This window comes from Tachypleus tridentatus, chromosome 1, assembly GCF_004210375.1.
Source record: "Tachypleus tridentatus isolate NWPU-2018 chromosome 1, ASM421037v1, whole genome shotgun sequence".
In the NCBI taxonomy this organism is placed as follows: domain Eukaryota; kingdom Metazoa; phylum Arthropoda; class Merostomata; order Xiphosura; family Limulidae; genus Tachypleus; species Tachypleus tridentatus.
This window is the reverse complement of record NC_134825.1, coordinates 39,662,575-39,675,307: the sequence shown is the minus strand read 5'-3', so window position 1 is coordinate 39,675,307 and position 12,733 is coordinate 39,662,575. Positions and strand designations below refer to the sequence as shown.

Here is a 12,733-nt window from a genome sequence, read left to right as displayed (position 1 = left end):
GCAATAAATATTACGTCTCAAATGACAGATTTCAAAACAGTCAAATATGTTTCTGTTGAATTGGGAGGAAACTTGTAACCCATTTTTAAGTAACTCTGAAACATAAGTTTGTTGTGCTAGATTAATATGTTATGAAACACGAGTTTAGAACAAATCTAATCAATGTTTGATATTTAGGTACGTTAATTAATTCTGAGTACGTTAATTAGCTTTTTCTGATATCAGTTACAATTATTTTTGATTACCAATTCGTTATTATTTTAGTTCAAAGGAATACACTAAAGTTTTAACTAAATACATGTATGAGACCTGCATAAGAACAAAACTCGGATAATTATCTTTCTAAATCTATGTTGTAGTTTTCTTAAACAGTTTTTGTTAGGTACATGCTTTCTAGTGTGCACCGTTAATACGTTGGCTCCCACACGACCCGCCGGTGAGTCGTGCTCTATTTTCTTTTTAAAGGGCCACTTATTGGCTGGAATACAACGGCTAAATGTACACTCTTCCTAAAAAAAAAAGGTGTAAATGACTAGTGGAACTCTGGAAAGTACCGGAAAAATAGGCTTAGAGTCCAACGTGTTAAAAAAATCGATTTCTCCATTTATCAAATTTTATCTCAAATTGTACTTTCCATTTCACTTGACATTAAAGAATGTATTTGGTAAATATCTATTTATTAATTTAAAATAAGAAGTAATCACACATTTATAGATTTTTTTTTAAATTTTATTATCATCATTTACAAGGATTTAGAAATCGTAGGGAAATATATATATGTATGTGTAAAGAGGACGTTATGGATAAGAGGAATATAGGATAATCTCTGATGATGTTTTTCAGGGTAACAACATCAGCACTTTGCATCTAGCAAAATAAGAAAAAAGGAAGAATTAGAACACAAACCTAGATATATATATACATATTAGAACACAAACCTAGACATATATATATGTATATTAGAACACAAACCTAGATATATATAACATCACTGAAACAATTTTAATACTAATTTTATTCTTGTAGTAAACTTCAGCCTCTTTATTGAGGGAAACATAAACTGCAGTTCATAAAATTTAGCTCAGTTTATAGTAAAATAATTCTTAAAACCTTATTTAAATATATATATATATATTCACTTGTACAAGAGATAGATAAATACTGACATTGTTCTGAAAGACAAAAATATAAAAGCACTGTATTACTATGTTATTTTCGGTATAGTTACCTGTAAGTTTAGAAATAATATGGATAGCCATAGTGACGAAGTCCGAAATAGGTGGGAGCGTATTTATAGTTGTAACTGTAGCTGTGACCATAAGGATAACCGCCGTAGTATCCACCGTAGTAATGGCCAACATGGTAAGGATGGCGATAACCGGCCAAAGCGGTTGCGACCAGTGCCAAAAACAAGATTGCGAGCTGTAATAAAGCAAAATAAACAGTATCTAAATCAAAAGCTTATTTCATGAGAATATAACGTTTTTATTCAGTGTAGCCATTTTTTTTTTGAAAATGTGAGTCCATATTCAAACAGTTTTCTGTTATCCAGAGCTTTTAATCTCATTCTGTTGTAGCATTGTAGCAAGTTAACTTAATGTTACATTTATAATAGCTCATTTTAAGTACTTGCTTTCTAACATCACAAACTTAGAGTAAATATTTATTTTGTAAATCCATCTAAATTGATTTTAATACGTTTAACAAATAAAATACACATGATACAACGAAACATTTGTTATGTTGGTTGGTTGGAAGATACTAGGACTAAAAAGGTTCAATAGGCTTAACTTTTATTGAAACGTTGACTAATAAACTTACCACAGTCTTCATGATGATGAAAATTTGCTTGTGGAATTGTTTGTTCAAGAAGCGAAAGATAAAAATGCAAGATCCTCTCCGACTTTTATACTCTGCAACAAAACAAAAAAACTACGATAACAAAGAATTTTTAAGGTCGTCTCTGAAAAGTAGAGTTTTCTTTTTGAAGGTCTGCTTTTGGGAGTGGTCAGTTTATAGCTGATCATTCTTCTCACGCTAAATGTCCGCACCCTCTAATTTAACCAATCAAGAAAGATTCTTTCTCACAAAAAAAAAGGTCTCTCTCGTCCCATTCTGGAACATTCTTCCCCAACATTAGACTCCTATAATAAATAGTGAATGGATTATATAGGTTAACATCACGGATATAAAATATCACAATTCAACCCTTTCAAAACTACTGTTCGAAATAAATAAATGCACAAAGGGAAGTATGAAAATTGGCTTTCCTCAGAAATAGGAGGTTGTATCTACTCGAAATGAAGAATTTCATAGAGATAAAACGTTAATAAAGAAAAACTTAAATTACAAGATTATGTCTGTAAATATAAGTTTCGTTCTCATTCGTACTCATGTTTCTTATGAAGTTTGTTTCCTTCTTCTTTTATTCTGGAATTATCTCATATTAACGGTATAATACTAAATGTTTGTTACTTATTGTTTCAGTAAAATAATTCAAGGTATTGTAACTTTACTTTGATATGCTCTCACTTATTGTTGAGCTTATGCAAAGTAAAAAAAAAAAAAGATATAAATTTGTATATAATGAGAAGCGGGACACGATATTTTGTCTGAGTAACAAAACTAAAGCCACCAACACCCAGAGAAAAATGTCTAACCTTAACCTATTGATATTTTCAATTATCTAGTTTTCGGCCAATATAAATATTGTGAAATTAAACAGAAATGTGCTTTTTATATTCTGTTTGGTATTGTAAAGTATTTTTATCTGTAAATGAATATTAAGTTGCCTTAAGACAAATTTGCAATTTTAAAATGACGATGTCACAAAATCTCTGTACATAAAAATGTAATTTTGACATCTAAGACATAGTCAGTGTGGTACTTACTGGTATCCACAGAAGTATATTCTGCAGAATAGTAGGATTTTGAAATGTTTAAAAAATAAATAGATAAATGTTTAATAACTGACTACAGTGCAGTTTTCACGAGGGAAAGAAATAATGTTTTTTCTTTGTCACAAATACATTCAAATAAATATTTTAAAATTATGTATATATATATATCTGTGTGTGTGTGCGTGTGCATGAGTTTATATTTATCTCTATGTGATGTAGCCCTTTTATTTGCATTATGAATTGATGTTTGCAACTATTACGTGTTTATGTATTTATTGTATATTTATACATTTGTTAACACTGTTTCAAATACCATTTATAGATGGGTAGTGAAGTCGCCTTACATTTAATTTCTTGACAGGCTAAAATTATCTCATTAGCTTCTGTATGAAGAGAATTAACGTCATGTACTTGCCCTTAATTGTGACCAATAAGATAAAGCGTGAACAGCTTAATCCCGCCGCGTTGAATGCACGTCATATACGTGCCCCTAATTTTGACCAATAGAGTAAAAGGTGATAAACATCGTCCTCCCTTATGTTCTGAATTCCACATGTTTATCAGATACTTAGGTTCTCAAGCCTTTCGTAAATTGCATTTAAGAATGTTTTGACTGTGGTAAATTCAAAAATCACTAATTCTAATTAATAAAATAGGCATTAAATATGCCAAAATTAATAATGAAAACTTGGACTACGGTTCTTTAGATAGACAAAGCATTTCTCACTTTAACATTTAAATTCGATGATAAATTGAATATAAACGTTTATCTTACATTGGGCTCTGAATTCGTCATATGTAATTTAATGTTATTCTCTGCATTGCTGGATTTTATATGCTATATATCTTATTACACATTGTAATTCGAGGATTATTACAATAAATAACACAGGTCTGCGAATTCAAATATCGTAAAAATTGTTTCTTAATAACTAATTTCCCTTAATTCAGCCAAATAGATTTCGAAAAAAAATTTTTCTCCCTAACATAAGAATTTCTTTTATTTTTTACAAATCGGGAAAAACTCTTACTTTGGTCAAATTATTATTTCCTTTACCACAATAAACATTTTTTATTATTGTGTTTGGGTTCTAGAACGATCAATAAGATTCTCACGTCGTGATTGGTCTAGAGAAACCTATAACCAATGGTTGTCAACGTTTTAAGCATAACAAAATATGACCCAATTTCAATGCAAATGAATCACTTATGTAAAAGTAATATGATGTCTTGTCAAAAGTCAGTACGTGATGGAGAAAAATGGAGATTATTTTCATAATCCATGGAGTTAATGTAGAGCATGTTAAAACCTCAAGACATTAAAACAATCACAAGTCTGCGTCATTAATAAATCAACTAAAGTAAACGTTCCAACTCGGAAGTTCTTTATTTGGTTGTTGTTAAGTGCCATTCACGCTACTGGTGTTTCTAAAGCTGTCATTTTATCTCATATTGTGTTAGAGTTTAAAGCATTTGACCTCAAGCCTGTGTAAGATTTGTAAATTTTAACTCTATAGCAACATAGCAATTCATAAACTCTTCTCTAATACCTAACTAGATCAATAAGGTTCAATAAAAGTATTAAAGATTACACCATGAGATAAATAATTCGGTAAAGCATCACCTTAACTGCTAATAACCGAGACTGTTAAAATTCGTGTATCAAACATAACTACAATTGTTAAAACACGTATAACAAAGTTCATTAAAAACACGTGCACATTTATATAAATATACAAAAATCAGCATTTTTGTTGCTCGAAAGAAAACCCGAGTAAGAAAATAATGTCTTTGCAATACTTTGCAGTATGTAGTTAACATCTTCCTTCAGCGACAGTAATTATTTATGTCTTATTCTTATTCTTTAAAGTTTCCTGAATTTTTGTGTGACAAAAATAATGAAAATACCAGACACAAAATTATCTTTCATAGACGTATTTTGCATACTTTCTCTGTTAGTCCTTAATTAATCAAAAGTATGGCAACTCCAAAAACGAGTTTCTCTCAGACCTAGTAACCAGTAGTTAGTCATTAGTTAAATTGCAGTAGCTAACGAGTTTGAGCTACCTGATACAAACTGTGATATCTAAAATTCGTCATCAGAACGTTGTGAATCTGACCTCGCATCTGCTGCAAAGCTCTACAGTCAAATATCTCGTAGATCTAAAATAATCAGGAAGCTGTTCAAGGTAACGTGAGTGTCCTCGTTATAAGATTGCTGTACTAAAACAATGTCTTTGTGACAGCATTTAATTACGAGTGCTCTATTTATTTACGTTTAACATTATTTGTAGAAATATTATGTGTTCCAAGCTTTCTTCAAGGTAATTATTACATTGTGATTTTCAACAGCACATTAGAGTTTAGAAGAAAAAAAAATATTATAAAGTTAGTAATATATTATGTTAGAATTTAGAATTACATATATTTAATCGGTATAATTCAATAACACACTAATTGAACTTAAGAACAGGAACTGAAGGAGATTATAATTCTAATCAACATTTAGTACCAAGCCTTAAAATCTAGGGTTATCTATAGTGGATTAGGAATTTTCCTGCTATCTTGCAGATTTAATGTTGTATGTTTGCTCTTTCTTCATAACAACTGATCTATAATGTTTCATGTACACGTCAACTGGATTCGATTTTCATCAACTTGATACTGATACCGTTCTATGATTTCACATAATCTGACATACTTTGTTTAAGTTTATCTGCTTATTTAGACACAAAATTACCAAGGAAACAGAATAAGAGACGTGACAGTTTCAGATGTTACCTAAACACAGAAGGGCAATTCGGGTTAAGGTAAGTAACATTTTTATTTTTTGCCAATACTTAAGGGGAAAAGTCCATCAAAGTATCACAGCTGTACTGGAGAACTCTTCACAGTGATTCAGTTTGTTCTTGTTTTCTTTATGATTCGCATTCAGTAAACCAGTCAATAGTAAGAAGGATGCCGACTTGGTTTTTCCGACATTTCTCTCTCTCTTAGCTGTTCTTTTGAACTCATATATCTTGTCTCTTTAATGAAAAGCATATTCGAATATTAATGTTACATAATATGTCGCAAGGCACATAGTTATGAAGGTACATAAAATACATTCGAATTACTAGTAATGCAGAAGCAATAGGACGTGAAGAATTGAACCATATGTACATGTGAGCATGCGACATCAAAGACTGAACCATGTACCTGTGTGCATGCATCTGTGTGTGTTAATATGAAATAATATTTAAACGAATTTTGTCTATTATTTTCGTATAAATGTGTGTTTTATAGGTTCAAACATATATATATATATATATCTAGCATACATCCCGATTAGTTTTGTGCTAGCCACTTATATGGTACTTCTCATAAGATATAATTATCCTAATCTTTTAATCTTATAAACGAAATATGTAAATTATAATCACGAGCTGGTGTCTACAGAGCAATATATCAGTTATAACGCGTAGTCTTAAAAAGCATTTTATGTCACGTGTTAACTTAGAAACTAATTAATTAATACTTTCAGTTGCAAGTCATTAAAAATGGTTTGCGTCTTCTCAGGTCCCGGAATGGCTAGGTGGTTGAGGCACTCGACTCGTAATCTGAGGGTCACGGGTTCAAATCCCCGTCACACCAAACTATTCAAAACAGACCAAACCCTTAGTGAGACCAAATTTTGCCCCCCGCTAGTACAGCAGTATGTCTCCGGATTTACAACGCTAAAGTCAGGGGTTCGATTCCCCTCGGTGGGCTGAGCAGATAGCCCTTTGTGGCTTTGCTATAAGAAAACACCCACACACACGTCTTCTTATTGTTTAACGAACATAGTAAACACGCCCAAAATGTCATGTAATAGAAAGGTGTTATAATTTAACTCAATACGTGGAAAAAATGTCAAAAACAGACAATAATATGTCAGGCAGTTTATTCATTCTACACCAAGGATGCTGAGAAAAATAAACTTAGACAAAATTATATTTTTATGAAACTGATAATCTGCGAAGCTTATTAGCCTCAACTTCGATGTTTTGTATCTGTGGAAAGTGGCCTTCACAACTTGTTTTCATTGTGATGGCCTTTCCATTGAATTTTAATGAGTCAGAATTACTAACAACTTAATCCATTTCATGGAAAGGTCTTAACTTATCAGCTATAATTTTAACTGTCTTGCTCGCCCCACAAAAATGTCCCTAGAAATACAAGAAATGTTTAATAATTTTTAAAGAATTATATGTTTAATTGAGCTACATATAGTTTTGCAAAACAGTTTCTGCAATTTCTATTTTGTTTAGGGTTTTACTTACCTTCAGCACATAGATATTTTTTTTTATAATTGAACTTAAGAATATACATTTTGGTATCTCGATTTTCCCTATTTACCTCGTTACTAACTTTGAATGTGGTTCTATGATAGTAATAAATAATTTTAGAGTTAGTGTTACTCACACTTTGACTAACCATTTTATGCTCATGAATGTTCTACTAGACATCCGATACTTATAACATGTATTTAAAATTAAGGAGATACTAAAATACAATGCAACCTGTGCGAAGTTTATATAAGTTTATATAAACGTATTTTAGAAAATACGTTTTGCTTTTAAATTTCAAAATTATGTCATCCTGCGTTTTAAAGACACGACCTGGATGTCTTGTTAAACACATCAGGCTATTTGTGCTCTGAACCATCACTGGTGTTGAAACCTAATTTATAACCAACGAGGGCTTAATGATACAAAGTCACTGTTATGTTTCTGACACAGTTTACCTGTGTGGTGTGTAAGATACAGAAGTATCTTTAACAGAAGGTTGTATTTACTGTCAAACAAAAATTCCATAAATTCTCTATTTATTTTCAAAAGAAATAGAATAAAAATAACGAAATATTAATGACAATATTTATTTCTTAGATCTTCAGAAGTAAATATTTTTATCATAGGAGTCGCTAGACATTGGCACACGGGATTGATATCATATTCGAAAGGCCAAAAATTCTCGCACCTATGGACACAGGCCTGGCAAGGCTAGGTGATTAAGGTACTCGACTCGTAATCTGAGGGTCGGGGGTTCGAATCCCCATCACACCAAACATTCTTTCCCTTTCAGCCGTGGGGAACTTTATAATGTGACAGTCAGTCCCACTATTCTTTGGTAAAAAGAGTAGCCAAAGAGTTGGCAGTAGATGGCAATGACTAGCTGCCTTCCCTCTAGTCTTACGCTGCTAAATAAGGGACGGCTAATGCAGATAGCCCTCGTGTAGTCTTGCGCTAAATTCAGACAAATTAACCAATGGACACCTGAATTCCACTTCTCTTAAGCACCTAACGGCGTCTATGGTTTCTATTAATAAATTCAAGTCCTACACTTAAAAAAATAATTATTCAACGTTTCATTATATATATATATTGATCTGCACTTACACTTTAACGTTTCTGTACAAAGATTTATTAAAAGAAGAAAACACTAAAAACTGTGTATTTTATAGATAGAAAATTGAAAGAGAGCATTCTTAGCGACAGTTAATATCTAATAGATCCGTTAGAAGGATAAAAACATTAGAAACTTTAAGAATGTGTTTGCTTATATCACTGTGTTATTGGTCTCTCTGTTAACACATGTTTTGAAAAGCATGTATATCTTTCAGGAAGAAACTGATTTTTCTTTATAGCCTGATCAGTGTTTGAACCATGATCTCGTGTTATAATTCGTCTAGCATTTTAACAGAAAATACATTTACTGCCAAGGAAGAAGGAAAAGGTATTGATATCACCTGACCTTCCCACGTCGCAACAAACATGATCAAAAACCAATAAATCGACTAAGGCTGACTGTTTACTTAAATGGCCTTTTTTAAGCATAACAGATCACTGAACCAGAAGGTTGGTTCACATCCCGTTCTCACAAAAAAATGTTCCAGTATTTTGAGGTGGAAACAGTGACGAAAAACAAGATTTACAATCAAATCCTTTTATTCAGTCAGCCAAGAGTTGGATGTGGCTATGCTTGTGTGTAAATACCCCTTGAGTAGCTTTGCGCGAAAATTCTGAGTAAAGTACTTAAAAGCTATCTTCGTACAGCCAGATGTCCAGGAGAAACTAATACAATCAAACACTAAAGTACAGGAACGAATATTCACTATAATATACCATACTAATGTCAAACAGGAATTCAGCATAGCAGATACAATTAATCAACCCATTAGTCAATAAGATCATTCTTTAAATGAAAATTATTTTAACATATCATTCACTTCATTTCTTTACTAGCATACCAAGTCTTTTGAAAGAAAGCAATAGCTTAGATTAGTTTTAGTAAATAGAGCATTAAGTTTCAATAACTGAACACCAATCAATTTACTGAAATCAATTTTACAGCTAAGTTGGCTATTATGTTTCTTGTACAATTTGTTGAGGCTCTTTAAAAATTTAGAACGTTACTGATTATTAATTAGGTTTCAAGAACCTTCATAACTAAAGCACGTTACTGATTATTAACTAGGTTTCAAGAACATAACTAAAGCATGTTAATGATTACTAACTATATTTCAAGAACCTTTATAACTAAAGCACGTTACTGATTATTAACTAGGTTTCAAGAACATAACTAAAGCATGTTAATAATTACTAACTATATTTCAAGAACCTTTATAACTAAAGCACGTTACTGATTATTAACTAGATTTCAAGAACATAACTAAAGCATGTTAATGATTACTAACTATATTTCAAGAACCTTTATAACTAAAGCACGTTACTGATTATTAACTAGGTTTCAAGAACATAACTAAAGCATGTTAATGATTACTAACTATATTTCAAGAACCTTTATAACTAAAGCACTTTACTGATTATTAACTAGGTTTCAAGAACCTTCATAACTAAAGTACGTTACTGTTTATTAACTAGGTTTCACGAACCTTTTTTGTTGAACTCCTCTCAGCACATTTGTCTTAGTTTATAGAGAGATTTCTTCGTAGTAAACAAGTAAAACTACGGATTTAATGACAATGTTAGACTTAAAAATGATCATAGCTATAAAATTGTTGTAAATAATAAAAATAAGTGACTGCAAGCTAATAACCAAACTATACTTATTTGAGAGTTTCTCAAAATTAAACTAGAAATACGAATTTTTATTTAAATTACACCATTTTATATTTTTTATGCAATGTGTATTTAAAGTCCTTATAGTCACCTTGTAGTTATTGTTCAAACATGCTCGCCCCTTCGGCCGTGGGGGCGTTACAAATGTCTGTCAATTCTACTCTTGCGCGAAATTCCAAAAACAAACAAAACAAGAAACTTATTTCTGTTTGTAAATGAGTTTACATTTGGACATTCAAGAAGAAACTGTATTTTTTATTAATTTAATTTTAACGTTAATGTGTCCAATAAATATTTGTTTTTGCATTTAAGATTTATAAAGTGTGAAAATTAAGAATCGTTGTTTTATGACGCAATAAATGATAAACTTTATTAGTTGATTCAAGCGTCTAGTTTCGATTAAACAGTCACTGTCGAGGTTTAAATAAGTTTCAATCTTCATAAGTCTTACCTACAAAATCAAATATTAGATATATTGATGTTGAAATAAACAGTATGATATCGCATATTTTAGCTTGAGGCTCAGAAGTAATTAAAACGAGGCTTAATTTGTGTCACAGAAACTAGTCGGCTGAAATAACAAACAAGGTTCATCTTTTGTTGTGCCAAAAACTTCGCTTTCGTGATTTACTTATAATATACAGTAGCTCAGTGCATCTTAAAATAAGTCAAAATGTGTGAACTTCCATTTTTCAGACTAAAAAAACTCATTGCATCAAGACGACAATTTTAGGAACTGTTGCATATTTAATAATACATAATACTTTTAATACAGCGCTAGCTTTCTATTGTTATTTGAAAACTGGCGAGTTAACAAGAGAAAACTAATCATATTTCACTGCTATCTCTTATTTTTAAATACTTTCATAATTTACTTAACTGATGCTAATAGCTTTAACCATTTAAATTATACCGTGACGCACTGATAAAAGTTAACCAAAGTTCTATAATACCATGAACTTGTTTTTTCTAAATATTTTAAGGTGTCTAATCGGTGTGATACAGGATGAAGACGTATTTTTTTTACTCCTTTACTTAATATGTAAGTAACTCAAGTAGACCCGATTCTCTTACCTTATAACTTTCTTTAGGTAGCCAAATGTCTCGTCGTATAATTAGTGACGCGCATGAATGGATTAACGAGATTCCCACTGTCTCTTATCTACTATATTCCCACTGTCTCTTATCTACTATATTCCCATTGTCTCTTATCTTCTATATTCTCACTGTCTCTTATCTACTATCTAGCGAAACCATAGCCAAGGGAACGGGCTTGGAGAAGTCAGGTCGTTATAGTGTAGTTATAATTAAGAGAAAGCTGTTCAATGTAATCCACATACAATAATTCACACGTTTTTAGTATATTTGAATAGAAAGGACCAGAGAACTAGCACGCTGAAGTGAGTTTCTTGAGATATGATACGTAATTGCATGTAATTCTAATTTATAGTTTTTATGTTAAAAAAACAAACAAATAAACACAGAATTTACACTGTGATTGGTAGTTCTTGTTTATATAAAAGTACATAACAAACAATTCTGGTTTAAAAATATTAAAACAAACGAATCCTTATGTGGTTTATAAAACATGTTCATCGTAGAAAAGTCACTGATCAAAAGCAAATTTGGTTGAGTTGAACATACCAATAGTTTAGTTTCAGTATACATGAGATCAGTTTGTTAGATTACTGATTAAATTCATCAACATGGAACAACAACAGTTGTTTTGTTTAGTATCACTAAGAGGAGCTAAGAAAGTACTCAGCACTCAGTATAGTATCATTTAATTAATTCACCCAACAGAGAGAGAGAATGTGTAACAAAACAGAAGCTTTGCTTAATCACAGAAGTATTGAATAATGTGTTCAAGAGATCAGTGATTTTGAATGTTTCGAGAAATTCTTGATTTGAATGATCAAATCAATTTTTTTAAAGTTTAATTGTTTTTAAACATAACAATTAAACCTGTTTCTTGAACTACATTAATAGTGCTTTACTTAAAGACATGCGCAATAAACTGCCGTCATTTTTATAGAAACACAGATAACGTTTGCAACAATAACATTTAGTTTTTAAATATTTCAATCATTTTTTTTCAGTAGGAATATAAGAGGATTAAGTGAAGAAATCAGGGAACCGATTATGGTTTTTAAACTTCCTATTTATTCCACGATGGTTGTTTAAACAAGAAACGAACAGAAAAGTTCAATACTTCCAGGAGTTTTTTACATTTGTTTATTTGTTTGTTTGTTTTTTAATTTCGCGCAAAGCCACTCGAGGGCTATCTGCAGTAGCCGTCTCTAATTTAGCAGTGTAAGACTAGAGGGAAGGCAGCTAGTCATCACCAACCATCGCCAACTCTTGGACTACTCTTGTACCAACGAATAGTGGGATTGACCGTCACATTATAACGCCCCCACGGCTGGGGAGGGCGAGCATGTTTAGCGCGACGCGGGCACAAACCCGCGACCCTCGGATTACGAGTCGCACGCCTTACGCACTCGGCCATGCCAGGCCAAATAAGTTTCTATCAGAAACTAATCTGTCAACATTGAAAGGTGCACAAAATCGGGAGACTTTTTTTTTGGGGGTGGGGGAACATCCACCAACAAATTTTGAAGACAAAAAAAAAGTGCACTTTTTTGCATTCTGGGGAAATTCAGACATTTATTTGCACTTATAACACTGAAATTATTCTTGTTTTTAATGTTTTTTTTATTTATAGTGGACTTA

General features: G+C 31.6%; 1 protein-coding gene across 3 annotated transcripts in view; it reads right to left on the bottom strand.

Annotated features, from left to right (window-relative positions):
- Positions 1–707: 707 nt before the first annotated feature.
- Positions 708–12,733, bottom strand: part of LOC143246603 (uncharacterized protein CG5902-like) — a 95,199-nt gene continuing 83,173 nt past the window's right edge. For 2 of the 3 annotated variants that reach the window (XM_076493627.1, XM_076493635.1), the window contains 3 exons: positions 1,822–1,913; positions 1,229–1,422; positions 708–867 (listed from right to left, as the gene is read on the bottom strand). In XM_076493627.1, coding sequence (XP_076349742.1) covers positions 1,237–1,422; positions 1,822–1,913 — 278 coding nt within the window. In that variant the 3' untranslated portion in view covers positions 708–867; positions 1,229–1,236. Of the gene's footprint in view, positions 868–1,228; positions 1,423–1,821; positions 1,914–12,733 lie in introns of those variants that run through there. The other variant, XM_076493651.1, reaches the window with a different exon arrangement.